This window comes from Chelon labrosus (genome assembly GCF_963514085.1).
Source record: "Chelon labrosus genome assembly, chromosome: 4".
Lineage (NCBI taxonomy): Eukaryota > Metazoa > Chordata > Actinopteri > Mugiliformes > Mugilidae > Chelon > Chelon labrosus.
In genome coordinates, this window is record NC_140340.1 from 15,916,854 (window position 1) to 15,944,103 (window position 27,250).

Consider the following 27,250-nt stretch of genomic DNA (forward strand, 5'->3'; position numbering starts at 1 on the left):
ATTTGTTCAGAGCAGTTGTCGATCGGAGGCATGCTGATTGCGTACCCTGTAAACACATCGATGTCCAGTAGACGAACACAGATTAAAAGAAATTTCTCTTTGACAGGAAATGCTCGGCAAAGCACCTGCAGAAGCAAGGAGGACAGTTACTTTACAGCGGTCGATATGGGTGCCTTAAGGCTATGAGGCACTGTGGACTTCTGTATCGGTAATCTGAAATCTTTAGTGCCATTTGCACTGGAAGAAGCATCCAGTTTCTTTGTGAAAGGTGACCAGACAAAGCTGGCATTATTTTGTATCGTTTTTGCCTTGAAAACTAGAATGAGCACCCTGCATAACCTGCAGCTTCAATCCAGTCTCATTTCCGGGGAAGTCAACACAATTGCTCACGCAAAATTCGATGAGACAGCTTGAAGGGAACGTGGGTGCAACAAAAAAAAAAAAAAAATTACACTCCCAGAATGCATTTAATATCACAGACTGATGATACAGCAGTAAAGAGGTATCCTGGGGTGCCACAACAAACCTCCGTACGCTTCTGTTTGAGGTATCGCAAAGGACACTATACACCGTGCAGTAGGACTCGTCTGTAGCGCCTAATAATATCGACTTGGTCAGACAATATTATGAGCTGATATCACAGTATCGCAGGTACATATTGTTATTGCTTAAATATATATGTACACGTTGTCCAACATTCACAGATATATACACTGTTGCCCATAAAGCTGGAATAACATATGTTTTACCTCTTCTCATGACGTGATTGTGATAATGTGATTTATTCTTGATAGATTAAGTGTATATTTTCTCAAAACTGTATTGGTAGTCTCTTACTTAGCCCTGTGTGTTTGCTATGTTTGCCAGCCAGCCCTAGGTTTTCAGTATGTGTGTATGTAGCCTATATGTAAAGGCATATGGCAGATATTTCAATATTTTTCACAATTTTTTTACTCCCTAAAATTCAATATTAACAGACAGGCCTTCATGCAAACTGATATAGGTTATGATATTTTCAAACTGTGCAATCTCATTTTTGAGTTTTGCTACATAAATATGCAACATTTTAAAAATGCAGAAAAGAAATCCTTTAATTACTGTATATAGTATATCATATATGTGTACCATCTATGATACCGCATATGCATGCCGGTGCGGAAGCTAAATACAGTGTATGTCTTTTGGAGCACTGGTTTGGCCAGCACAGCTGCTTTGAGGCACTTAAAAAAAATCAACTGTTTATACAGGAACAAGAGCTGCACGTCTTTGAACAAATGTCTGACTACGAAGAACGTTTCACAAATACTCTTGTGAGCGCTCGCTAATAAAGTCATGAGGAAAAAAATAATTTGGCTCCGCTTGCGCTGACATGACTCACATTCATGTGTAAACAGCACCCAGTCATCTGTGTTGCCACTGACGAGAGGGGCTTTATTTTGCGTGAAATGCTCTTTCAAGTCTTGGCTATAATCCAAAATCTGGGCATGATTTTAATTGGTTGCAAAAAAAAAAAAAACTTGTTCAAGCATGAAGAGGAGAAGAAGCTTCACTTGAAGAGTCATTCATGCAAATCTCTTCTTCTTCTTCTACTCCGCCCAGATCGTCTGAGGCATGATAGCAAAATGGAAGGATGTGGGGGAACAACAAGCGTGCATCGTGACAATTCAGACACCGTGTAGTGTTTTTTACTCACCGTTTTTGTCTGCTCTGCGGAAAATCTGAAAAAAAAGAGAGAGGAGGAACATGGTTACTACTTCTTGCAATAAGCAGGTGCACATCATTAAGTATCAGGACCGTTTGACAAGAACAAAACGGGATGTTTGACATCTGCAGTTCAATTATCCTGCTGCACGGAACAGAAAGACCACAATAACAAGGACATTTACGAAGGCTGTTATGTGCTTAATGTTAGACTGAATGCCAGTTGGTAATGTCTTTTCAAAAATAGGTAACAATGATCACTTCTGTGGCAATAAGTCATTTCTGAAGCACTGTAAGGCCACTGTGGAGTACAAAGAGCAGACAGTCATTATCCTGCAGGTGCCTCAGTCAGGAAAACTCCTCATATTCTACCTACACACACAAACTGCATTAATATGTAGTGTAGCAGCAGTAAGGTTTGTTGCATTTGTTAGGAGCGTTTTTGTTGAATGCATTCACATGGAAGAGAGGTTGTTGCCAGGGAAACCGCTAATGGGGACTCCAAACATCAGTCGTTAGGCTACCACTCTGCTATATGCTTGGGTTGCAGCTCGCTGCCTTCACTGGCAGGTGGCTTCGGCTGCACTGCAAGCACCAACACCACACCCAGCGCGCCAGCTTTCACCAGGATGAGGTTCATTTTGATTGCAGGCATTTAAACGTGTTTAAAAGCACAGTCCAGGCTGCAGCTCTACAGTCACGTTAGCACACATGCTGGCTCATTACACTTAAATTCAGCAAAGACATCATTGTGCTTACTAATTGCCATCCCGTTTTTAGAAGTCAATATTTGTGCTGTGAAAAAAAAAAAAAGGCTTACTTGAGCTATTGCTGCCGCCAGCTGTTGTCATTTCTAACTGCTTCCCGCTGGCCAACAGCCATCGCTGCGTTTTTGCTTTAATACTCAAATGGTGTTTGAGCTGATTCATGAATTATCTATTAAACTTTAGCAATTATAATAATAATAATGTTGCACAGTTTACAGACAGCGCCGAGGTAATTACATTAGGGTTGGCTGCTTTCATTCGATTCCTAAATGGGGCTTTGGTGCACTGTTGCTTCTAATTAGCAGGTGAGACTGGTAATTATAAGTCAGTCGTATTTGTTATAATAGAAGCTACTGTGTGATGAGCTTGTTTTTGAATGTATGAGGGACGAATGAACACTCAACAAACACAAACTACAAAAACCTACTGCTAACACTAAACTAAACCCAATATATATATTGCTGCTTTTACATGAAACTCGTGAGCTTGTGCTTACAGTGTGGGAAGGAGTATACGTGTAATGCTTCACGTTCAAGCGGTAACATCAGCCGCAATTCAAGAACACTGCTGCAAGGCGACTATTGCTATCGAGAAGTAACCAAGTTTAACAAGCTAACAACTGGGTAACTTCAACGTAGGAAATGCAATGGCATAATAAAAAGGATGAAGCTGTTAAGCACATCCATTGGCCGACTGGGGCCTTTCTGTGCATGTCTCCCTGTGTCTGCGTGGGTTCTCTCCGGATACTACGGCTTCCTGAGGTTAATTGGTGATTCTAAATTGGCCGTAGGTGTGAGTGTGAATGGTTGTCTGTCTCTCCGTGTTAGCCCTACGATAGACTAGGCTCCAGCCCCCTCGCGACCCTCCAGAGGACAAACGGCTACAGAAAATGGATGAATGAATGAATAAACTTGCCATGCACCTCTTGTATTGCTGAAAACATCAGCACACGTGTTACAAGGTTAACAAACATTTCCACTTGCAAAGTTGTGAATACAAGGGGGCCGTTCATATGGACTTTTCTCATGGACGAAGCAAACACGACCTCATATGAAGGCACCATTAGTATATTCTTCACAAATCTTTTTGCTGTCTATGCGTTTGTGCACACTGTCAGCAATCCAAACCCTGCGAGACCTTAGAAGCACGACAAACACAAACGCAAAACTTACTTTCAAACAGCCAAACCCCTTGCCCGTTTCGACACTCTGTTCTTTCTCACTGATGAGAAGCTGTCAGCGCCATCAGGCTCCTGAATGTGCGGCTGGTCAGGAGTTGGCAGGCATTGTGGTCGCACTTTTAAAAAGAAGCCTGTTTTTAAGTGATGAGGTTTAAACACTCAGCCAACCAGCCACCACAGCAGCGGTTTAACGAGGCTCTCTTCAGGGTGTGTGGGAAATAATAAACTTGCTCCACACAGATCAACAGGAGTCAATAGGATGGTGAAAGTATGGATGAGTCACTAGCACCGTGGAAGCCATTTTCCACTTTAAAATCTGAATTCCGAAATTGTTCATTGAAGCTCCACATTTGAGGCAATTCAAAACTGAAATGAGTGGCACGGGAAATATATTTCTGTATCTGATCTTCTGTATGCAACTCTGTCGTGAGCAGATTTGCAAATAAGCTACAGTATGCAATGAAAGACGCAAAAACAAACAAACAAAACATGTCTGCTATTTATTGATTGCATTCCTCTCCTTCAAGGATTTGTTTCCATTGTTAGGTAGGGGTCAGGACTGACAAGCTTGTCAGTTTTGACCTACAGGTTATTAATAACAGCAGAATCTGCCCCTCACTTTCATTTTCCATAGGTCAACGAACTCAAGGGCTGCACTTCTGCCCTTGCGTCTGTCAGTGTCTGCCTCTTTACAGCCTCCCTGCTGCCAGGTCATTTCAAAGCCCTCCATAGCACCTTCATTGCTCTATTTTTGATTCATCTGTCTAGACCCCAAGGTGACTGCACAGCTGCAAATTGCTGTCTGTGTTGTATGGTTAAGGTGGAACGTTGCTTCCCATGGCACGATGGCAGGAGATTCTGATCCTCAAGAATCTGAACACAAGAATCTGAAATTCATGTTCTAGCTGTTTGAGGGATTTTTATACAATAAATACGCTTTCCTCTTTTAGTCGGTTATTTCCCTCTTTGGCACATCTAACCAGCGTTTTTTCCCCCCCGGTGGAGAGCCGGTAGCGTTAAACTTGTTTGTTGTTAGGCTGTGTCTTTGGGCTCTCCGCTGTCAGGAGACGATAATGCATCATTTACAGCAAGCCCGGAAAAGGTCAGACCTGCTTCCCAGAGCGCAGCTGTTCTGATGTCATGGTGGCAGGTATTAAGACAGGCTCTGCTGACACGCTATAGAGAACGGGGAAAAAAAAAAAAAAAACTGAGCCAATTATCATATTTTATTGATAACTGAATTTTATGTGGTATTATTTATGAATATTCAATGAGATTTGTGTTCTGTTTCTACGGCTCAAGAGCAGCAAACCAATCAGAGGTACAAAGGATGAAAATCTGAAGAGGGAAGACGGGGATGGAATAAATCAGAATCACTGCTGGGAATCGAGGAAGCCTCAGAAACGCGAAGCTACTGGATTACAGGAAACAAGGACATTAAGAAAAGCAGCCGGCGATGTGACTGATTAAACAGGCAGCATTGTCCCTGGCCTTTGAGCCGGGCATTTTTGAACTATGATCCATGAGTAGTTCTAATCTTTGCGTCTCTAACATTCCTGCTTGCCTCATCATCCTGTGGACAGGACTCAATGAATTCATCAGTGACTTGCACAACTATACTGTAACCTTTATCTCTGGTAAACAACTGGAAATCAATGCGTACTATTGTGAACCTAAAGCACCAACTCTGACAAATGAATCCTTACTGATTTGCTCAACAAGTTCTACTCGAGGCACACGAACATTTTCACTCAAGCCTGTGTTTTGACCTGCTGACTTTCTCCCGCCTCCTTCTCACTGCGGGGACTGATGGAAATGCCACGGCAGCATACAGTAAGTCTCCTTTAAATATCCTCAAGAAAGAATCCGTCAGCTGTCCCAGCAGACTGACCAGGCAGCCCGCAGGCAGGAATATTTCCAGTCTCCGCACATTGCTCGCCTTCACATAATGAGATCGGGATGCATTAAATACATAAAAAATAATGTCAAAAAGACAGTGAACACGGAAACGTGGCAATCTAAACCTAGGCAGCATGTCAACGTCTGACAGAAACTAGGTGTTTCTAGACACTATTATCTCTAGTGGAGGTTGTTTTTAAAGCGACTGGAACATAATTATGTTTTGAGGAAGGAGCCATCAAGTAAATCTGGCCTGTTCAATAGAAGAAAAGAAAACTCAAGGCTGAAGACTGAATACAGGAGGCACTTTGGTGCCATTACCCATCCAGGGACAGCGTGCGCTGTTACACTGACAATTCTGCAGAACTAAAACGTCCTTGTGTAGACGAAGCTTTCTCGGTGGTGCAGTGATGAGACAGAGTAGTCGGTAAGCTGTCGGATGGCGAGAGCCTAGGTCCGGGCACAGCAGCGGCCTGCAAACCTCCAGCAAGATGTACGGTTTCTATGGCAGCGGCGCAGGTTAATCAGACAGCGGGTGCTGTTGGTTTAAGCACCGTTTGGGGTAGGTGTGCCAGAGCGCATGATTGTGTGTAATTTTATGTGTGTGTGGTGGAAGAGCAATCACGAATTAAAGTGCCATAAAACATATCACACCATTAAGCATTATCTGTTAACTAATATTCTGTGTGTGTGTGTGTGCACAAGTGGTTGTGTGTGCACGGCATGTGTTGTTTCAAGCTTTTGAAAGACCAGAAGTGCATCTGTGTGTAACAAAAAGAGGAGAACCCCCAGCAGCCCCTAAACCTGTCCGACTGAGAGCTTAATTTATCATGCAGAGGCAGCAGCTGCAGCTCTTCCTACTTTCCTCTGACACAAACACACAAACACACACGAGAAGATCAAATAAAATACTGCTTAATATAACAGGTTTTACTTTCATTAATTTTTCTAGTAGTATAAGGGGAGCAGGCAGTGTGGGGTACATTTTATTGAGCCCACATTGCCTGCTGTAATTTAATCAACTAATATGTTGAGTAGACTTTTTGAGTTAATATGGAAAGACAATGATTCTTGGACTAACAACAAGAATAGCAGTCACTAATAATGTGGTGCATCAATACAACTTTTAACCGTGACGCATGATTTAGAGAGAAGATCAACTCACATCATGAAAGATAGTAAGACCCTGTCCGGCGTTGTGCAGCGGCTGCTGCTGTTGCTGCTGTTGTTGCTGCTGCTGCTGCTGAGCCCGAATGTGCTTCTGTTTGGCCGACTGCAGGCACATAGTGATCATCTCTGTACAAGCCAGCATCTTCGAGACTTGATCGTTGAATCGCTGAAGTCTAAGAGGTGGCAGAGGAGCTGTGGACGAGAGGCAGGCTGCAGGTGCGAGAGATGGGAAGTGAAGGCAGGGAGGAAGGGACGCAGGGAGGCAGGGAGGCAGGCAGGCAGGCGGGGACTCAGGGACGCTCCGCAACTTTGTGTTGCGCTGATGAACAGAGCCTCCAGCCCCTCCTGCTGGAGCCGCTGCGATTGGCTCGTTTATCTGCACCTTGCATCTGGATCAAACTCGAACCAAACGCTCCATATGTCTAATAATATTTTCTAAAGCACGTTCTACAGTTTATGCATGAATCTGTATTTTTAAATGTTGTAACGAGGCTGCAATCTAAGCACAGGCTACAACTGTACTATACAGTATGTGGATGCAAAGATAGATCCTTTAATTGGTTTGTGTCTTATATAGCGCATCTTGTAGATCTTATAGTTCAAGCGTAAAGTTACCTCACAATGTAAGGTGATTTAATTTAAATGGGAATTTGTAAAATCTGGAGCGATTCACGTGGAAGTAAAAGTTGACCTTTAAAACTGTTTTTCTGACAGACGCTGCCATCTGCTGGTTGCTGGAAGCCATTGCATTAAATTATGTTCATTTTTTTTTTGTTGTTGTTGTTTTTTTTTTAAAGAAAATCAAATTATATTCCATGACATTTCTGCTAAAGTAAAGTCAGTTGTAGTCACATTGTTTTCTTTCTGAAACACTGGCTTTAAACTGTAGAGCTGCAGAGCCTAACATGTGCAACCGTATCGTTCCTGACATTTTAAGAGGCGCAGTGAAATTCTAGGCTACTGTGAATAATTACAATTAGTATTTTATGGGTGTTTTTTCTCAATAAAGTATAAAACCAGAATCCTAAAATATAAACTCTTAATTTGAAGAGGGCGGAGCAGAGAAATTCCAAGGCGATCCTTTTAAAAATTTCTCTTCCTGAACACGAGTCAGTTTCAGTTTCCGTTCAGCGGCCGACCAGAGAGAGAGAGGTCGACGCAGAAGAAGCAGGAGAAGGAAACAAGTACTTTAACCCGTCTTAATCTTTCTTCTGTCTTTTTTTTTTTTTTTTTTTTTTTTTTTGTTGGATTCAGAAAAGCACCTTTCTTGCCGTCAAGTCGAACAGAGGAAGCTGTCTGCTGGATGCCGGACCGAGCCGAAGCAACACGAGCCGAGGAGGTTTGGATGTGAACTTGTTTTATTTACAGCTCTGTTTTGTCACCACATTAACGACGTTTGAGCCACACATGTGTTTTTATTTGCCGTTTCAGGTGTAATCATGGCTTCAGAAGTTGTGCCGAAAGTCGATCTGAAAGAAGGTGAGCTGATCGATTTAGTTTCGATTTTGTAGTGAGCGATCAGCGCGCATTTTACCCCTCGGCAACTTCACCATTACATACCTGCCAAGTGAAAGGAATGTCCTGTTGTATTATGTGCCAGTTTAAATGCGTAAAAGTTTGGGTTTTATATTATTACTAACACAAAAAGTGTGTTCTGAATCGTTCCAAACTAAAGGACAGTCAGGTCGTATTTTGCTTTTAACTAATCTGCATGTGTTTGAGGAAATTATAGGGAAATAAACTACACCCCGCTAAAAATAGTGCCATCCGAACTACAGCCACTTAACCGAAATGCATTGTGTTTTACGATAAGTCACGTGAGGATCTGAACTTTTCCTTTGCTCCCTGCGCAGCGGAGCAGCTTGCGTCCTCCCTCAGTGACGCTCTCAGCAGCGGGGACTCCGAAGAAGCGGTCAAAGTGTGCAAGAGGCTGTCTGAGCTCTCTGTGCCGGTGTGCGTCAAAATCGACAGCCAGGTGTACCCTCAGGACTCGATAAGGTGCGGCGCAGCTGTGCGCATATGTCACTTCCTTATTTCTGGAAAAACAGCAAAACGTATGTTTTGTGTGTTTTGAATTAGGATTAATGAATCAAAGCATTGAGGGCAAGTGTGGATTAATGGAAAACAAAAGTGTGTGAACGCATGACTGAGTCTGTCGATGAATGCGGTTACTCGCTGGAAATATGGAAATGAGTGTGGTGGATGAACATTTACACTTGCCACTTGACAAAGTATGAGATATACAAATGAAAATGAATGTGTTCTAATATGAAAGTCTGGCACTAAATCCCCCTTCATGAGTGTTATAATGTTCGGTTCATGTTGAAACAGTGCAAGAAGTGTGGTAATTCAGCTGTATGATCATTTTGGAGGATGTTTGTGGTGATGTTAAAACTGTATTCAACTACAATTGTTTCCATTATTTAGCCCATCCCACTGACAAAGATGAGGTGGTCTCGGTACAACACAGCACAATTCAATGCTGCTACAAACCACAACCTCCAAAGTGAAAACATGGTTATTGTAAACAAATTCTGACTACCATAACCTTCATGAACCTAACATTTAGTGCCGGGCTGTTTCTTTGGAATGCATTTGTTTTCACTAGTGTACCTAAAGGACACTCTGGTGTGTTCGTATATGAATGTTCTGCAACAATCATGTAAAATTAAGACTGACAGGTTCTATTTATTTCTAATCCGCAGGTTGAAAGTTGGAGTGGAGGATGCTCAGTCAGATGACTACATCCCGGTGACCGTAGTGGTTTCCACTGGAATGACAATTGCGCAGCTTAAAGAAAAGGTGCAACTTATGTGTTTCCATGCATTATTCTTTTGTCGTCGTAGTGGGTCATCTGGCTTCTGTTGACCTAATATCCTGTCTCTTTAAATTCCCTAAAACAACCGAACTGAACTTTCGCTGGATGATCCGTTTGTCCCCCGTTTGACATTCACAGATCAGCCATGACTTTGGGTTCCACCCACTGCTGCAGCGCTGGGTCATCGGGAAGCGGCTGGCCCGGGACCAGGACACGCTATACAGCCACGGCATCCGTGAGAGCGGAGACCAGGCGTTCCTGTTCGTCCTCTCCGCCAATAACGCTCATCTCACCCGGCATCATTACAAGCTGGACGAGGACCAGCAGCGTATAGACAGTCAGTGCAACAACAGCAGCCAATTTGACCTCTTTTTAATTACTGTGTGTGCGTGTTTGCGCGGAAATACATTACAGGTTAAACCTAAATCAGTGCCCATTTCTATATCTTTGAGTTATTGGTACAAAAAGAAAGCCTGTAATTATTGTTAATACTCATTATTTTGGCAAAGTTGGATCAACAAATGAGTAAACTAACCAGTGCAGTGGTTTAAACTTTTGCTATCTGACAGTGCTGCTTGGTACAGATACATTTTTAGTTTAACATTAGATTTAATTACAGATCCTCTGTTTTTCTTTAATCAAAGTAGAGTTAATAGAGTCAACACTGATGTTTTATGTAATGATAATGTGTTATTAGGTATCTTGGAGTCGATGCAGACGATGAACCTTTTGCCCAGAGGCCTCGGTGGAGCTGGTGGTGGGAAGATAGCTCCTCCTCCAATTCCTCCGAAAGCCCCGATCGCTGCTAAACCCGTTCTTCCTCCTAAACCTCAGGTTAGAAATCAGCCAGACATTCGTAACTGTCTATGAAAAAGTGCGTGCCTTGGTGCAGTAACAGTATCTCCGTGTTTGTGTGTAGTTGGGCTGGGCCTGTTCCAGGTGCACGTTTGTAAACAAGCCAACGCGTCCAGGCTGCGAGATGTGCGGGGACGAACGGCCAGAGGATTACGAGGTCCCCGACATCTACCAGCCAGACCAAGACGAGGTCGAACGAATTCAGCAGGAACAGCTGGCCTTGCTGCAATATGAACGGGTAACCAGGATTGCCGAAATGATTTTAGCCTGGTGACAGAAATGTGTGTAAATCTAACCTAACCCCGATCTCCCAGACTTATTAAAATATATGGTTATTGGGGGGCATTTGACTGTAGCCACGCCACACAGTACAGCTGGCATCTGAGCTAGAGTCGAGCACTTCTAAAACTTGAAACAATATAGCATCTAAGGGGTTTGAGGAAATGTGGGAGAAAGTCAGCACGTCAAAACACAAGCTTGAGTGAAAATGTTTGTGTGCCTCAAGTAAAACCTGTTAAGCATATCAGTAAGGATTCATTTATCAGAGTTAGTGCTTTAGGTTTGCAATAGTACACATTGATTTTCAGTTGTTTACCAGAGATTTTAAATGTATGAATTATGATTATCTTTTTGTTAGAAAAAAAAGATGTTGCCATTCAGTTTTGCAAATTATGGTACGTTCAAGTTCAAATCAAATTTTTTTATACAAAATTTCTGTTAGAAGACAGCCCGTGGCAGAAGAGCACCACTCAGCAGTTTCACTTTCTGTTTTCTGGAAACGCTGAATTGACATGAGTCATGAACAGTTTGTAATTTCTGTCTCTGTGTTTCTGTGCTTCTGTGTTTCGTTATGCAACATGACGAAGGCTAAGCAGGAGGAGCGAGAAAAGAACTACTTGTACTTGTTGGCAACAGAGGACAACAATCTTATCCCTAACGCCGTGGAGACGGACTGTCCCATTTGCTTCTCTACCCTAGAGCCAGGAGAGGGCATCGTGCTCAGAGAATGTCTGCACACCTTCTGCAGGTTTGAGAGGAAACCACTTTTTATTCTTTTCTTTTTTCGCATGATGCGAAAAAAGCAATAAAAGTATACTGACTTCCTGTTCCTGTTGAGGGTGCTTTCAGATTAGGTAATATTGACCCACTTTCCACAAGTTACAAAGAAATGTTGGATTATACACTCATCAGAAAAATTTACACCTGAACAAGCATCAGTATTATATTAACTACCTATAATGAGAGAAACTATCCTCGAAAAATAATTATTTGATGTGTATTTTCGTGTTTTAGTTTGGCCCAAGTCCCATCCACTAACATGGAGGAGGACATGGAGCTTATGACCTATATTGCAGCCAGACACCAGGGGGAGCTCTACTTGCTTTGGCTTCACTTTTGAGGAGCAGTTCTGCCATCCATCTTTATTTACAGTCTGTGGTCTACACCTTGGTCTACACCTTGGACATCAGAAGCTAGTTTTGCTCCCTTTAGCTGTAAAAAACCTGGGCGTGATTTTTGACTCTGAGCTTAGTTTTATCCCACATATCAAAAACATAACAAAGATTGGTTTTTACCATCTTAAGAATATAGCCAGAGTTCGCCCATTTCTCTCTCAGGCCAGCACGGAGGTACTGATGCATGCTTTTATCTCTTGTCGTTTAGATTATTGTAATGCCCTGCTCTCTGGTCTTCCCAAAAAAAGTATCTTTAATCTTCAGCTACTACAGAACTCAGCCGCACGAGTGCTGACGAGGACCAGAGGGCGGGAGCACATTACACCGGTTTTAAAATCGCTGCATTGGCTTCCCGTGCGCTTCAGGATTGATTTTAAGGTTCTCTTACTTGTTTTTAAGTGTCTTAACAGTCTTGGGCCTCCTTATTTATCTGACTTACTTTTACCATATCAACCCTCGCGGACCCTGAGGTCGTCTGGCACTGGCCTTTTAACCATACCTAAAGTTAGATCGAAAACGCATGGGGAGGCGGCTTTTAGTTATTATGGTCCCCGATTGTGGAACAGCCTGCCGGAGAACCTCAGGGCTGCAGAGACTGTTGATGTTTTTAAAAAGAGGCTCAAGACCCACCTTTTCAATCAGGCTTTTAACTGATTTCTTTTATTACCCTACCTTTTAATCAGATTCTTGATATGCTTTAACTACATGTCTTCATGTACAAGTTGAAAGCATTTTATCTATACTTTTCATTTTTACCCCATTTTAGGTTTTAGTTCTCGGCCCTCAGATTTTAGCAGTTTTAGTTCTTAGCAGTTCTTCTCAGACTTTTTATCATTTATTTATTTATTTATTTATTTTTTAATTTATTTTTTAATTTATTTTTACTTTAATAATATGTTTTAACTACATGTCATGAAGGCATCTTATCTATATTGGTCATTTTTATTCTGTCTTACAGTTTTAGTCCCTCAGTTTTTAGCTCCAGTGTCTCCTCATGGGGGCCCACCGCACTGGGAGCTGCTCTGGTCTACTGACGGGGGTGCTGTCCTGTGGGTGGCTCTGGCCCTGGTGGCTGGGGGGCTCTGCACCTTGGTGTAGGGCCTCCTGTCTACCCGGGTCGGGGCTGTCTCTCTACGGCGGCATTGCCTATAGTCGTGGGCTGGAGGCCCTCTCGATGCGGTCGGCCCCCAAAGGTGGCTTTTTCCTTGCTCCAGGTCTCAGTGCCAGCCATGTCTCTCTCTAACGTGTACAGTGAGTGTGAGCCTTTGTGTGTGTGTGTGCGTGTGCGTGTGTTTCTACGTGTGGGGGGGATGGGGGGTGTGTGTATGTGTGTGTGGGTGGGTGTGTGTCTCTGTGTATCTCTGTGTTTTTACGGGGTGGGAGGGTTGGGTTTTGCTCTTAGTGTTTTTAGCCTGTGTTTTGTCTTTGCTGATTTTAGCCTCTGTGAGGCACTTTGTATTGCTTTTAGTATGAAAAGTGCCATACAAATAAAATTTGATTGATTGATTGATTTAGCAGAAATAACTTCTTGAATTCCTTTTGTTTTCCTCAGTGGGATTCTGAGCCATTACCAGTGCCAGTGTGCCAAGTCCACCTTCAGTGCATTTTCAGATTTTAGACACATGGCCTCAGTACTCTCAGATATGATGCAGAATTCACAGTTTAGAACCAATGACAGCAAGCTCTTCAGTCGACTGGGGCAACAAAGTGACCCTAAGCCATAACATTTCCAGGTTCATCTCCTCAAAAGCTGTCAGATGTATTTGCTGTTACTGTGTCGTGTCATTAATTCATTTGCCCGGAGCACTGCATACCAAAATGCCTGGCCTTTGCTTCGAATGTTTTCTCTGGACAGCAAGGGCTTTTTTTTTGCTGGAATGTAGGTGCAAGGTTGGGTTTGTGCAATCACGTTCTGACTGCAGCTCTAACACTGTGATGACATTTTGGAGTTTCCTCAACCTTTTTTTTTTTTTCTTTGAAAGCTTTTTAGGTCTTGCCAAATGCTAGCATTTTCAAAATGTCCTATGGCTAATAATTAATAAATTGAAACATTTGTACATTTGTGTCCTTGATCAGGGAGTGTCTAAAAGGCACAATAGTAAACAGTCAAGACGCTGAGGTGTCTTGTCCCGACAAATGTGACAGCAAACTACTGGACCGAGAGATCAAAGAGGTGAGTACAAGCCAGGAGCCCTAAAAAAAACGTTACAGACTTGTGTGACTTTGACAGAAGCCAAATTGTCATGAACGGCTGGGTTGAATCTCCAAAACTGTAAGACTGCTCGTCAGTGTACAGAACATAAGGCATTATGTCTTTAAGTCTCCTTTAACAATGGTCTCCTGATATGATCCCACAGCTGCTCACAGAAGAGGAGCACCACCGGTTTTTGGAGCTGCGTCTGAGCATTGCCGAGAGCCGCGCCGAGCACAGCTTCCACTGCCAGACCCCTAACTGTCGAGGGTGGTGCATCTACGAGGACGAGGTCAACGAGTTCAACTGTGAACTCTGCGCTGAAACCAACTGCATTCTCTGCAGGGTAGCTTCATGACGTTTACCTTATTAACCAAAGAATGTTTTGGTCCTTGTGCAGTAATAGAGGAGGAGCCAAATCATAAAGGACGTTGTGTATATTTTCAGGCCATCCACGAAGACATGACTTGCAAGCAATACCAGGATGACCTGCGCATCAGAGCAGAGAACGATGAAGCAGCTCAGAAAACTAAGCAGATGCTAGAGGTAGGTCTCTTTTGAAGCTCTTGTCGGGTGGATGACAACTATTTAATGAAACTACCCTTGTGTGCTTTTTAAAATCACCATTTCAGGTATTTTCAGTGGCATTTGACTGCTACATCTTTTGGATCTCTCTCTGTGGCTACTTTACTGTACATTTCATGCTGTTTCATTGTATTTCACTATAGGGAATGCTGCTGAATGGGGAGGCCATGAAATGCCCACGATGTGACATCATCGTCCAGAAAAAAGACGGCTGTGATTGGATCTGCTGTTTGATGTGCAGGACAGAAATCTGCTGGGTCACCAAACAAGCTCGATGGGGACCGAATGTAATTGCATATACCGTACATATACATTCGCAGAACTAGAGAAACACATTTTCATTGTGTTGCAGTGTTCAAGAAAGTTCTTCTCTTATATATGTGAGCTGTGCGTCTGACTTTTGCTTTCTTTTATTTTGTACAGGGCCATGGCGACATATCTGGAGGCTGTAAATGTCGAGTCAATAATCAGCCTTGTCATCCTAACTGCCAAAACTGCCACTGAGGCAAGCACACTAATAAACACATACAGTATATATATGCGCTGCTGCAAGCACACCAGTAGGGTTTTCCCGACCAATAAAGAACCAGTTCGGTTCTCGTTAACCCTCCAGTTCTGCGCAGGAACCACAATTGTATTGTAGCAGATGGACACAAATTTTGACAGCATTATCAGTTCTGCACAGAACCGGCTAAACTTCGGATAAAGCCGACCAACTCTTCAGCAAGCGCACGATTTGATTCTCTGAGTAGAGTCTACGGACAACCAAGCTACAAACCTATTCTCCATTTTGTGCAAGCGCATGCCCACTTGTGACTCCAACGTGGCTATGATTCTTGTGTTTTTGATTCTATTGGCAGTATTTTAGTTTGCAAACCGATATATTTTCGGTCAATATAACCAGAACTTAATTTGTGAACAAGAACATAAGCAGTTCTATGTTGCTCAAAAAGCCCTACAAGAGTTTAGGAAAAAATTCAACCTCATCTGATGCTTTATACTAGGTAGTCTTGGACTCAGGGTAATACTGTCTTAATAATGTACACCTTTCTTCTGTAAAACATGCTATTATCAAGCAGTACTTCTACATGTCTGCAGGTCAACTGTCGTTGTGGAAAGAAGTATGTTTTACCGGAATCTTCTGACAGAATAACACAGATTTATGTGACATGTGAGATGAATGCCAGCTACGACTTTCATTACAATTTATTTTGATGAGCCATAAGTTTGAGTGTTTACTTTTACTCAAAAAACAAGCACATGGAAGAATTGCGAGAAAATACATATATACATGAGGCATGTAACACCCACTTCCAACAACTCCATAGTTAAGGACTTCCCTATATGTTTCCTGAGTAAAGCATGGCAACAACTAATCAACTATAACATTAATGTTCATTAATTAATTAGTACATTATTATTATTTTAAGACTCACTGTTTGGTCTATATAAAGAGAAAACTACTGACAAATGATTATTGGAAGCAATTACCAAAGCCTATAATAACGTCTTCCGAACTTTTTGTGGACAAAGTATATTTTTCGTTTGACAAGCTCTGAAATGTGTTGATTGATTGTGGAAATTGTTAAGTGTTGGCTTTTCTTTCAGTCGACTAATCGGACTGTGGTGAAGGACAATGTTTTAAGTGTTTACATTGAATGAATGTATTCGTAATGCAAACCAGGCTGCTCTGATGCACTTAATGACTTTGAAGTATCAGGTTTAAATCGTAGCATGGTGGAAAAATAATGATGCTGTACCTTAATTCAGCTCTTCATCTGGACTTCCGACGGGTTTGTCCCTCGAGAATTGCAGGGACAACATGGACTATTAGAAATATTTTGTTTATGCCATGTATCATTAAAGCTTGTTGAGCTCGACCTCTAATGAAATGTGGAATCAAAAAGTTCTAATTGTTGTGCCTTTAAACTGAGAATAAATGTTTGAAAATGCTTGCGTGATGACTTGCTTTGACAGGCTCGTACAGGTTAACTGTAATGTTGGTCTACACACTGACTTCTATTCTGCTGTGACGAGCTGAAACTAAAACATGCACCTTAATAATGTAGTAGAACCTTCACCCCGTATGAAAACAGTACAAGTGACTCACCTTAAATCCACTTGATTAGACAAGGAACAGCATGCTGGCATTACTATACCAGAATCAATATACACAGATCCTAATATTGTGTAGGTCTCCCTTGAGCCTCTGAAACAGTTGTGACTGAGAATGGACATGGTCCTTCTGAGGGTGTCCTGTGGTGTCTGACAACAGGATATTGTGAGTGGGAGCCTTTGGGTCCTATGGGTTGAGGGGACCTCTGTGGATCATCCCACAGATACTTGGATCACTTCGGGATCTCGTGAATTTGGAGGCCAGGTCAACACCTTGTGCTGTTCTTCATGTTTTTTGAGTTGGTCCTAAACCGTTTTTGTGTGTGTCCCTGTGTCAGGCTGCATCCTGCTGGGGATGGCTGCTGCCATCAAGGAGTGACATTGCTACGGGGTGGGGGTGCCTTGTCTGGTCTAGGTGGGTGATAAATGTCACAAGTAACATCCACATGAATGTCAGATCCAAAAGTTTCCCAGCAGAACATTGTCACAAGATGGTCAATGTTATTTGCTTCTCCTGGCAGTGGTCATAATGTTGTGGCCGATTGGTGTATATTAAAAATGCTAAAGCAAAGCTGGGGCTGAGGAAGTATACTTTAGCTTAAGCTAGCTAGCTAGCTAGATGTCCAGCTAAGCCTGGTAAAGTATGGTTTAGTATGACAAACCAAGTTAGTCAAGTTTTGGAAAAACTATTCAAACATTTACATACAACATTATCACTCTAGTTTATTAGCATTTTCCTGTACAACTTTACATTAGTATGACATTTTCTTTATAACAAAATAAACAAAGGCAGATAAATCATTTAGTGCAACGAAAATAAATGGATACCACTGAGTGCAGGTGTGTGGTGCATTACAATACTTCTGACCACATATTCCCTCAGGAACTTAAGGGTGCCCTTGGACTTCTGTAGATCCTTCACAAGTTCAGTCAGTACTTCACTACATGGTCAATAAACCAATCAACCATAATACAGCAAAAGAATGCAGAGTGTTTAGGTCTCGATATATGGTGGCAAAAAGGGCTTCTTAACTTAACTTTAACCACGTCAACTCAAGTGAGAAGTTTTCATGTCAGTAATTGTGAATATTTATGCAAAGCAAAAGACATTACAGACAATCCAAATTTGCTATGTTAGAATGAAGCTCTATGACAAACTATTTACTATGTATTTTGCTTTAGGACTGAGTGCCAAACAACTGAAACATATATTATCCCCTATTTAAACTTAATGGGTAAATGAAAAAGACACTGAAATGAGCTGGACTGTCACGCAACTGCAAATGCTGCCCTTTCTACACTCGTAACTCAAATTCCTATAAATGCTTTGTGCTCAAAAGAAACTTAAGTCATGTTAAAAACAAAAATCTTAAACAGCACTTATCTGGAGGCTCAGGCGCTTTTTCTGGAGTGAGCAAAACATCTATTAAGTTTTTTTTTTTTTTTAAAGTGATCCTAATGCAGTCAGTCCAAATTAGGTCTCAGACTGTGCCAATCTAAAGACAACGATATCCACTTGACTTTTCTTTCGTCGATCCCACTTCTGATATTTTCTCTAACCAGGCATTAAGTGAATGAATATGTTGTGCAACTACAAGGACATGTTTGATCATCTACTCAGTCACAGGAAACATAAACTAGTCATTTGGGGGCATATTTTCATGGTTGTTCAACTAAACTTTTGGAAAGCTCACAATAAAACATTTTGATACGGCTTACTTCCTGGACTGTGAAAGCTGCACCGGGGGTCTCCAGATTAAAATTTTGAGATACAAAGTTTTTTTTGTCCCAATTACGCTACATTAATTTACCATTACTCTGGTAACACCAATTATGTTTCATCACTTGGTCATTACAGATAAGTTTAGCTGACTCGAGCCATCGGCCAAAAGTAAACCGTGCCTTAAAAAGTGACAACTAGGAGAGTGCCGTGTTTTAAATCTGCTCAGACCCAACGATCTATTTTTCCCTGACTGGAAAGCCGACTTCAAACAACTTGAAAGGGACAAAATGACATAAAAAACAAGAAAATGGTGCCCCTAAAAGTGCCTGCGTGTTGAATGCATACCTCGAGATAAGCAAACAGTAAATAATACAAAGAGAGGATTAGAATCCTGTTTGGTCTCAGTCTAGGTATCAAATAGATAACGATTGGGTTGTGACCACACACACTCATGCTCACATTCTCATTCACTCCAGCTCTTTAAATTGGCAGCAGTAGTGAGTTCACCAAGCTTGTAGCTTAAATCTCAGTGACCGCAATATCAGATTATTCTTATACGAAATATAAATAAACTTTCATTATGACACCATTAATAAGAGTTCTTCATTACAACAAGAAGGATCCGCCAATTCAGAACACCAGCAGCTGTTGCTCTTAAACTTGTGAACACTATTCAGGAATTATTGAAAGGGCCTTAGCAGCCATACAGAGTAGGGTGTTGAGGCACATCCTAGTGTTCTGGTTCAGCAGTATGTTCCAGACAGTGTTACAGACTCCACGGTTTGTGGTTTTATGGTAAAGGGTTCTTGGAACAAGTCCCACCAGTTCAGTCAAGCATAGATAAGTTGAGAGTGTAGTGGTGAAACAAAAACGGTTCATGGAAATAAGTCCAGTTTTGGGGCCCACTCCAGAGCAGTGTTGACCACAGCGAGAGCTGCTGCTCCCAAAGCCACTGTCAGTCCCATGACCGCTAATCGAACAAACCGCCGTGCCACTGAAGGTTGAGCTACTCTCACTACAGCGCTTACTGCTGAGCTCTCCATTGCAGCTTCTTTTTGTCTGCGTCGGCGACGGAGAACTGAGTCTGGCCGTTGTTGGGTGGACGCAAGGTCGAAGTCCTTAAAGGTAGAGGCTGCCGTGCTTATGACATCAAAGGAAAAACACAGATAGAGAGACCAAGAGAGATAAAACATGAAAGAGTTAACATAAGAACCATGAATAATTAGAGAAAACTAAAACATATACAGTGTTGTTTTATGTAACAAGAGACGGATAGTACGTGTAATGTGATATATGTCCTAACGCAAAGGACAGAAGTACCTTTCATGCGAAGCAGCCTCTCTAGCCAATTCAGAGGGAGGAAACTGGACAAAGAGGTCTCCTGCTCGGCTGATGAGTGTCTCATAGGGCAGGTCTTGGGGAATCTGAGAGAGCAGGTGATGAACCATGGCCATATCACATTCACACTCCAACACCTCTTCTTCTCTGTACAGCACAATCTGCAACGAATATCACACAGGCACATTCGCCAAGGGCCATAACGGTAAGGGCTGACATGGTAAGTTCAACGTTTTTTTCCCAGTAGAGTTTAGAATGACGTGCCTGAGACAAGCAGCTGCCAAAACAAAGGTCAGCTTTACAATCCTTAGCTGATGCCATGGTTTGACACAGTTGCCGTGCATTTATTGAACAGGTATCATGAAAGAAAAATCTAATCAACCACAACCTTTACACGTCCACAGAGCATAGTCTCTGCATCACAGATGATGATGACGATCATCCAAGCCTTCGGACATTTTTAACTGATTCAAAATTTAAATTTATGGGCAGTAAATGAAAGCTCTGCAAACCAGGAGCGGTGACTCCAGGAAACTCACCACAGCAGCAAAGTAGATGGGCATCAATGGATGGCAAGCCAGGAAGAAGTCATACAACCGTACAACATGGCGGAAGTCTGACAGCACGTGGCCGAACCAGGTGATAAGCCAGCTGAGAGCGAAGACTGTACCCACCTCAGCCCTTAAAATCAATGCAAGACAGACAATGAGATCAACTTCCATTGGCACACAAAACTGCTCTACATTATGAACTGAATAAAAACCCTACAATTACAGTGAGTGAAAAAATGGAGTTGAAAAGCCAACTGTCATGTTACACCCCGAAGACATTCATGTCCAAATCTTGAGCTTTTACAATCGGATCAATGTGCTGTAAACGCATAGCCATCCTTCACTTTACAAACTGACAAAAAAAAAATTAGAACAGAAAGCCAAACTTTGTCAGATATGAATCCCTTTTGATATTCTGAACACTGAGCATTAGATACAACTCACTGACTAATTGCTCAATATTATACTACATAATAAAGTTACTGTGAATTTTCAATTAGCAAGGACCCTCATTTTATTGTAATCTCTTGAGGGAGACATTAGACAGACATTATGGTCTTACTGTTGCATGAAGTCATGCACCTCAGGGTTGACCCTTTCAATGATGGGCATCAGGTAGTTAAGAATGTGTTTTGTGTTGTCCATGGTGGGATCCATAAAGTCCCTGAGGAAAAGGATAAAACGAAGAGCACACTGTGAAGGCTTCTTCAAAGCACAAAGTATTAAGAACACACTGCACACAAAGAACTTAGAAAGTAGGTTACAGAATAAAGAACTTGCTGCAGACTCATTTATTTCTCCGGTAAGTACCTGAGGTGATGCGTGGAGAGCTTCTCCACTAGAGCAGTTGCTAGGCGCTCTCCCAGGACCAATAAAAAGGTGACAACTATGTCATGGTATCCTTGGTAGTAGTGCAGCTGGGGATTACGTTTCAGGACTCTGAGGATGATGTCAATGAGCTCTTCCTGAAGACCCTCCCTCTGCTCATCTGGCATACCTGTAAAAGTCCACTTACAGCTGTTAGCACATACAGGCATGAACACAAAATGGCAGAAGTGCAGAAAAAATATATTTCGTATATATCTTGATGAACTGATGCTAGTTTGTTGCAATGACCCACTGAGCTCCTCACTTGTGGAATTATACAATTCTACTTTGAAGGAAACGTTTTGACTTCCACCGAGATTTGAGCTTGCACCCTAGACACCCTTACACCCTAGAACAGGGATGCCAGGGTGAAATTGGACAGGGGGCCAGATTTTTTTCGAGTGAGACCTCAGGGGGCCGGATTATACTTTCGGACTGAAAAGGCCAAACACTGACTCAACACATGGATAGGTAGGCTATTTGAAATTGTTCATGAAGGCCTACACATCAAAAATAAATTGCATTGGCACCAAAATAGCCTCACAATGAGGCCTACAATTACATAGCCTAAAGCAGGAGACAGTTACCCTCTGAAAACTTAACATTTTCCTATCCATGCAAGTAGCCTACATTTATAAATTAGAAATGCAACAAAATAGACTAGGTGCCAACAAAACACATTTCCTATAAATAACACAAGTGTAAACTGTCAATTACTTTTATTATATTTATTGAAGGCTTGCACATGAAAACACATCAATGCATAATTAGGCCAATTAAAAGAAGGCCAGGCCAAGTAGGCCTAAATGAGTAACAGAAAGTAAGTGCCATGTGATCCAGTATGAATTAGTAAAATAAAAAGGTTCTTAAAAAGGTTCTTGAGAAAAATAGCCAAATATGAGCTATCTAAAAACATTAAGCTTAAATTGGCTCAACAACAGATGAGGCACACTAACTTTGCCAATCACACACACACTACACAGGCTATCAGTCAACCCCAACCACTTTTATTCCCTCCCACCCATATCGCACTGGATTATAAATGGGGAGACCAGCCTACTTCAGCTACATATTCAGCTACATATTACTCGTTGAAGCCAGACACCTTTTAACTTTCACCAGCTTGTCCATATCGGGGGACAGTTTCTGGGCAGTGGCAATTTTCATAACATCATTCAGATGTCCGTGCGTCAAGCGATTGCGCACTTTCGATTTATTAATATTCATGACGGAAAATGCCTGCTCACATAAATACGCTGTCCCAAACATACAAAGTATTTTACCTGCAAAGACCGTGAGCTTTGGGTACTGCGGTGGCAAGGATTGATAAAATGATTCGATTGCAACAGATGCGTAGTTATCCTTCAACCGTGCGCAACACTGCAGTTCTATCAGTTCCATTTGAATCGCCTCTGGGACCTCGGAAGCGTCAATCGTGAATGGAGAGTGAAAAAGTGCAAAGAAAATTAAATAAAAATTAAAATTAAGAAAAAGATAAAAATAAAATAAAAAAATATTTTATTTTTTTAAAATATATTATCACCCGCGGGCCGGATGTGACGTACAGTCGGGCCGGGTCCGGCCCGCGGGCCGTAACCCTGGCATCACTGCCCTAGAACCTTCACAGTTTTTCCAAAAATATATTGTGGGTGCAACTCAACATGACTATAGTCTTATTTTAAAAGATCTTGCTTTAAGAATCTGAGTATTAGTTCTACTAAGACGAACAGGCAGAGAGTTCAGTAGTACAGAGTAGGCGATGTAGCTGCAACCGTACAGAGCTCTTGTTGGCGATCAGCAAAGGGCAAGTATTTGCAGAGCTGCTTTCATGTTGCACTACATTTACTTTTTTCAGTGGTAGTGTACTGGACTGTATTATATTGAGCATAAAATGTTAGTATAAGCTCTGTAAATCATCATCAAGTTTGCAAATTATACCACAGTGGTGGGACTCATCCATGGAAATGAGGAGGCAATGTACAGGAAAGAGATGGAACATCTTGAAGCCTGGTGCAGAGACAACAACCTGCTGCTCAAAGCAGACAAAACTTCAGAAAGTCTTGACCTGAGCACACACCCCTCTGCATCAGTGGTTCTACATTTGAGTGGGTGAGCAACATCAAGCTCCTTGGAGATCATCTCTCAGAGAACAGCAATCGTGAAACAGGCTGTGCAGAGAATGTACTTTGTGAGAAAACTGAAGCATGCTTCATTTCCCACCCGTATCCTCACAACCTTTTACAGAGGAGTGGTGGAGAGCATGCTAACCTACTGTACACTGCCTGGCCAAAAAAAAAAGTCGCCACCTGGATTTAACGAAGCAAACAGGTACGAGCCTCCAATCACTGCATGGGCGGTTATCTTGCAATCAGCTGGCAACAAGTTAGCAGAGAAAACATCAAAGGATATTGCAGAAACTACTAAAATTGGGTTAAGAACTGTCCAACGCATTATTAAAAACTGGAAGGATAGTGGGGAACCATCGTCTTTGAGGAAGAAATTTGGTCGGAAAAAAATCCTGATTGTGAAATCAAATAGAAGAAAAACAACAGTAGAACTCAGGGCTACGTTTAATAGTGAAAGTAAGAGCATTTCCACACGTACAATGTGAAGGGAACTCACGGGATTGGGACTGAACAGCTATGTAGCCTTTAGAAAACCACTAATCAGTGAGGCTAACTGGGAAAGCATAAAGATTGGACTCTGGAGCAATGGAAGAAGGTCATGTGGTCTGATGAGTCCATATTTACCCTATCCCAGAGTGATGGGCGCATCAGGGTAAGAAGAGAGGCAGATGAAGTGATGCACCCATCACGCCTTGTGCCTACTGTACAAGCCTGTGGGGGGGCTGGGCGATAAAACGATAACGATATATATCGCGATAGACACGTGATTGATATCAATAGAAAACACGTTCGATAGAATGTTGGATAATTTCACTTGAACTCCGTTAGAAACAAAAAATAGGAAGAAAACCCTGAGCCAGAACTGCAAGTCATTCTGGGGAATGTAGGCAGAGGAAGGGCTTTAGCCTCTCGACCTATCACTGCCCAGCTAAGCCAGGTTGGCGGCATCAACAACAAAAAAAAAGAACGGCGTGGAGTGAAAGGAGAATGTGTGCGACAGCGCCAGAGGAAATTGATTAGTAGTTGGTTAAGTTTCGTTTATCTGCCGGCCGAGTGAGTGGCTGCTGACTCGGTTAATCAAGGATCCACGAGCAGCGGTTACGAGTCGGTTAAGTTTCGTTTCTCTGCGTATTGTGCTTAAGTGAGTGAGTGTCTGAGTGCCTTAGTTTGCCGGTTATATGAGCCGAATCTTTTTTTCCACCGCTACTGAATATTAATTAAAAATGAATGAAAATTAAATTCTATTGAATATGTCATTGTTATCATTTTTAAAAAATTAAAGTGACGGGTAAAAATGGGTTATGACAGGATTTTTATGACCCTGTCAGTCAAAGTGACAGACAACGAAAAAGTCTAGCGCAACCTCTGATCTAGAGGTACACGGCAGCAGTGCCATACGATAAAACATCAAAGCGATATAAAGGAATAACGGATGCAGTTTAGCACAGTTGAGAAGTCTGGGTAGAAGGTTAAAAAAACGAATCAATAATTATCGATATTGACTGATATGAAACACTTATATCGTGATACATTTTTCAGCCATATCGCCCAGCCCTAGGACAGTGCTATGATCTGGGGTTGCTGCAGCTGGTCAGGTCTAGGTTCAGTATGAGACATCTTTTTCACACATGGATTGGCCACCACAGAGTCCAGACCTTATCCCCATTGAGAATCTTTGGGATGTGCTACAGAAGGCTTTGCGCAGTGGTCAGACTCTCCTATCATCAATACAAAATCTTGGTGAAAAATTAATGCAACACTGGATGAAAATGAAACTTGCGGCATTGCAGAAGCTTATCGAAACAATGCCACAGTGAATACGTGCTGTAATCAAAGCTAAAGGCTGTCCGAGGCTTTTTTTCTTTTTTAATGGCGACTTTTTTTTTTTTGGCCAGGGAGTGTATATCCTCATGGTACGCCAGCTCAGCGGTGGCAGACAAGAAGGCCCTGCAGAGGGTTGTGAGGGGAGCGGAAAAAGTGATCAAAGTCTTGCTGCCTCCTGTTCAAGAGCTCTTCCAGAGCCAGTGCAAGAACAGAGCACGGAATATCATCAGCGACTCCTCACACCCTCTCAATAAACTATTTGAACTGCTGCCACAAGGCAAACGGTACCATAACATCAAGAGGAGGACTAACAGACTGCACAACAGTTTTCTCCCACAAGCCGTTAGACTGGTGAAGTGCTGATCTGACCTGGGAAGGGCACCTTGCACTTTACTTATTTTATTTTATCTGAACTGAGCCTTTTACCTGTTTTGCAAAGTCTGCATAGGTCTCAGGGAGAAACGCAATTTCATCTGGTCTACATCACAGCTGTGTGTATGTCAAAATGAGAATAATGCTTTGATTTGATTTGAAAAGCAGAACGTACGGCTGAGGCGTGAAATTGCGCTATTCCTAATGAAGTGCTCAGTTAGTGTGTAGGCACGCAGCAGGGTTTGATGACAGATCTTCGAGCACGAACAGGATTTACTCACCAGGTGGGAACCTCCGCAGAGAACGTTGGACGTCCAGCAACACCTGGTTGAAGTCCTTGTTGTTCTCCCGCTCCACCGTTTCTGGATAAGACATGTTATCAGCAAATCAGTAAGTGACAGTCCTTGCATCTGGCAATGCTCCAGTGCATAGTAAGAAAGTCGGCAGTCATATCTACCCTGTTTGTACATAAGTAACTAACATGGTACCTGGCTCTTGATCCAAGACGTGAGGGGGGACGTTGAGGAGCCTGGGCCAGACCTGACAGCGTATCTCATCAGTCAGCAGTCCTCCTTCACTGATAGCCATCCTCCTCAGGGCTGCTACATCCACTGGACTAACACTGAGGGCCTGTGTGATGTCCGAAATTTTCCTCCTGCGTCTTGTCTCCGAGTCTGAGACAGAAACATCAAATTAGTTGACTTTTACCGTACAAACGGCAATTTTACGTACACTCACGGGCGGTGGATAGGATCAGACATTAAAACAATCTGGAGACCGTTATTACTGCTTACGTGTCCAAATCATATGATAGACTAGACTGTGGACAGCTGACTTGACATTACACACTTAGCTACCGTTACCTTGCCTTCCATTCACTGGCGACGGTGCACCAACACTCCGAGACCTCTGCATTCTTTCTCCTCTTCTCGGTGTGTCTTCGTTAGACAACATTGCTTTCCATCCTCTTTCAGCTCGGCTAAGCTCGGTTTAGCCTGTGGCGGCTGCCAACTGAAAGCTAGCTTGCTGTGTAATTAGCAAGGCCAGCCTCATACAAACACGGCCCGACCGTTAGTTAGCTATTCGGTGTTAGCTAGTTATCAAGCTAACACGGCACTGCACCGGTTCCGAAACAGCTATTTTCAGCAGCGCGGCCATAGTTGTTTGGACCACTGACAAACCGAGTAAAAAAAAAAAAGAAAAAGAAAATGAAACCCGAGAGTAGTGATATGGCTGAGCGAGGAAGCGGCTACATGTTTACATTGGCGGAAGCGAACAAGGATATATCTGCATTAGCTAGCCTCCCTCCCTCAGTGATGACGTAGGGTCAAGACGACGGGAGGAGGAGCCTTACGATGAACAATAATAATAATAATAATAATAATAATAATTAAATAAGAAATGTTATTGGGTTAGTGGATGTAATTCATATTTTATTTATGTTTTATTAAAAAAAAATCTACTTTTTTTAAGACAAAAAAATAGAACAATACACAATATATACACAAATTATTCCATAAATATTGTCATGCCTTAAATAAATGTTGTCGTCACTGCCTTAACCGTTATTATTAATCATTTCACGTTAGCTTATCAATTCCACTCCACTACAGTTATATTCGTGAGCATATTTCACTTATCTACATTAGCTGTAGGCTATCTGGAAACAACTGGGTGGTCCAGTTAACACATTTAGATCGCCTTAATACGCCAT

General features: G+C 42.2%; 3 protein-coding genes across 4 annotated transcripts in view; 1 reads left to right on the forward strand and 2 right to left on the reverse strand.

The window, feature by feature from the left end:
• The window catches only part of necab3 (N-terminal EF-hand calcium binding protein 3), a gene marked incomplete at its 5' end in the record, with an annotated part of 36,863 nt that extends 30,004 nt beyond the window's left edge, over positions 1–6,859 (reverse strand). The window contains 2 exons of the mRNA XM_084542732.1: positions 1,694–1,718; positions 6,713–6,859. Coding sequence (XP_084398858.1) covers positions 1,694–1,718; positions 6,713–6,859 — 172 coding nt within the window. The remainder of the gene's footprint in view (positions 1–1,693; positions 1,719–6,712) is intronic.
• Positions 6,860–7,732: 873 nt separating this feature from the next.
• Positions 7,733–16,572, forward strand: rbck1 (RanBP-type and C3HC4-type zinc finger containing 1). Its single transcript, XM_084543155.1, has 13 exons — positions 7,733–8,056; positions 8,149–8,196; positions 8,571–8,715; positions 9,423–9,519; positions 9,674–9,872; positions 10,233–10,369; positions 10,455–10,628; positions 11,257–11,417; positions 13,921–14,017; positions 14,202–14,381; positions 14,483–14,581; positions 14,764–14,907; positions 15,044–16,572. Exons 2-13 carry the CDS (start codon positions 8,157–8,159, stop codon positions 15,122–15,124), a joined length of 1,554 nt encoding a protein of 517 aa, XP_084399281.1. The 5' UTR covers positions 7,733–8,056; positions 8,149–8,156; the 3' UTR covers positions 15,125–16,572.
• Positions 16,573–17,432: 860 nt separating this feature from the next.
• tbc1d20 (TBC1 domain family, member 20) lies at positions 17,433–26,832 on the reverse strand. 2 transcript variants are annotated; one of them, XM_084543157.1, is made up of 8 exons: positions 26,400–26,832; positions 26,025–26,210; positions 25,818–25,898; positions 21,158–21,344; positions 20,910–21,011; positions 20,336–20,477; positions 19,779–19,882; positions 17,433–19,598 (listed from the first exon to the last, which is right to left on the reverse strand). In XM_084543157.1, the coding sequence occupies exons 1-8, from the start codon at positions 26,488–26,490 to the stop codon at positions 19,334–19,336; spliced, it is 1,158 nt and encodes a 385-aa protein (XP_084399283.1). In that variant the 5' UTR covers positions 26,491–26,832; the 3' UTR covers positions 17,433–19,333. The 2 variants fall into 2 exon arrangements, with proteins under 2 accessions (XP_084399283.1, XP_084399282.1); XM_084543156.1 differs by having other exon boundaries at positions 19,779–19,957.
• Between the last annotated feature and the right edge of the window lie 418 nt (positions 26,833–27,250).

What these genes read in the sequence shown, in the direction of transcription:
- rbck1 (XM_084543155.1), top strand. Translation starts at nt 8,157, where the DNA reads ATGGCTTCAGAAGTTGTGCCGAAAGTCGATCTGAAAGAAG. An exon ending in TGTCTGCACACCTTCTGCAG is followed by an intron (nt 11,418 to 13,920) that starts GTTTGAGAGGAA and finishes GTCCTTGATCAG; the next exon opens with GGAGTGTCTAAAAGGCACAA. An exon ending in TGGACCGAGAGATCAAAGAG is followed by an intron (nt 14,018 to 14,201) that starts GTGAGTACAAGC and finishes ATGATCCCACAG; the next exon opens with CTGCTCACAGAAGAGGAGCA.
- tbc1d20 (XM_084543156.1), bottom strand. Translation starts at nt 26,490, where the DNA reads ATGTTGTCTAACGAAGACACACCGAGAAGAGGAGAAAGAATGCAGAGG. An exon ending in GTGCATGACTTCATGCAACA is followed by an intron (nt 20,478 to 20,909) that starts GTAAGACCATAA and finishes ATTGATTTTAAG; the next exon opens with GGCTGAGGTGGGTACAGTCT. An exon ending in GAGGCTGCTTCGCATGAAAG is followed by an intron (nt 19,599 to 19,778) that starts GTACTTCTGTCC and finishes TGATGTCATAAG; the next exon opens with CACGGCAGCCTCTACCTTTA.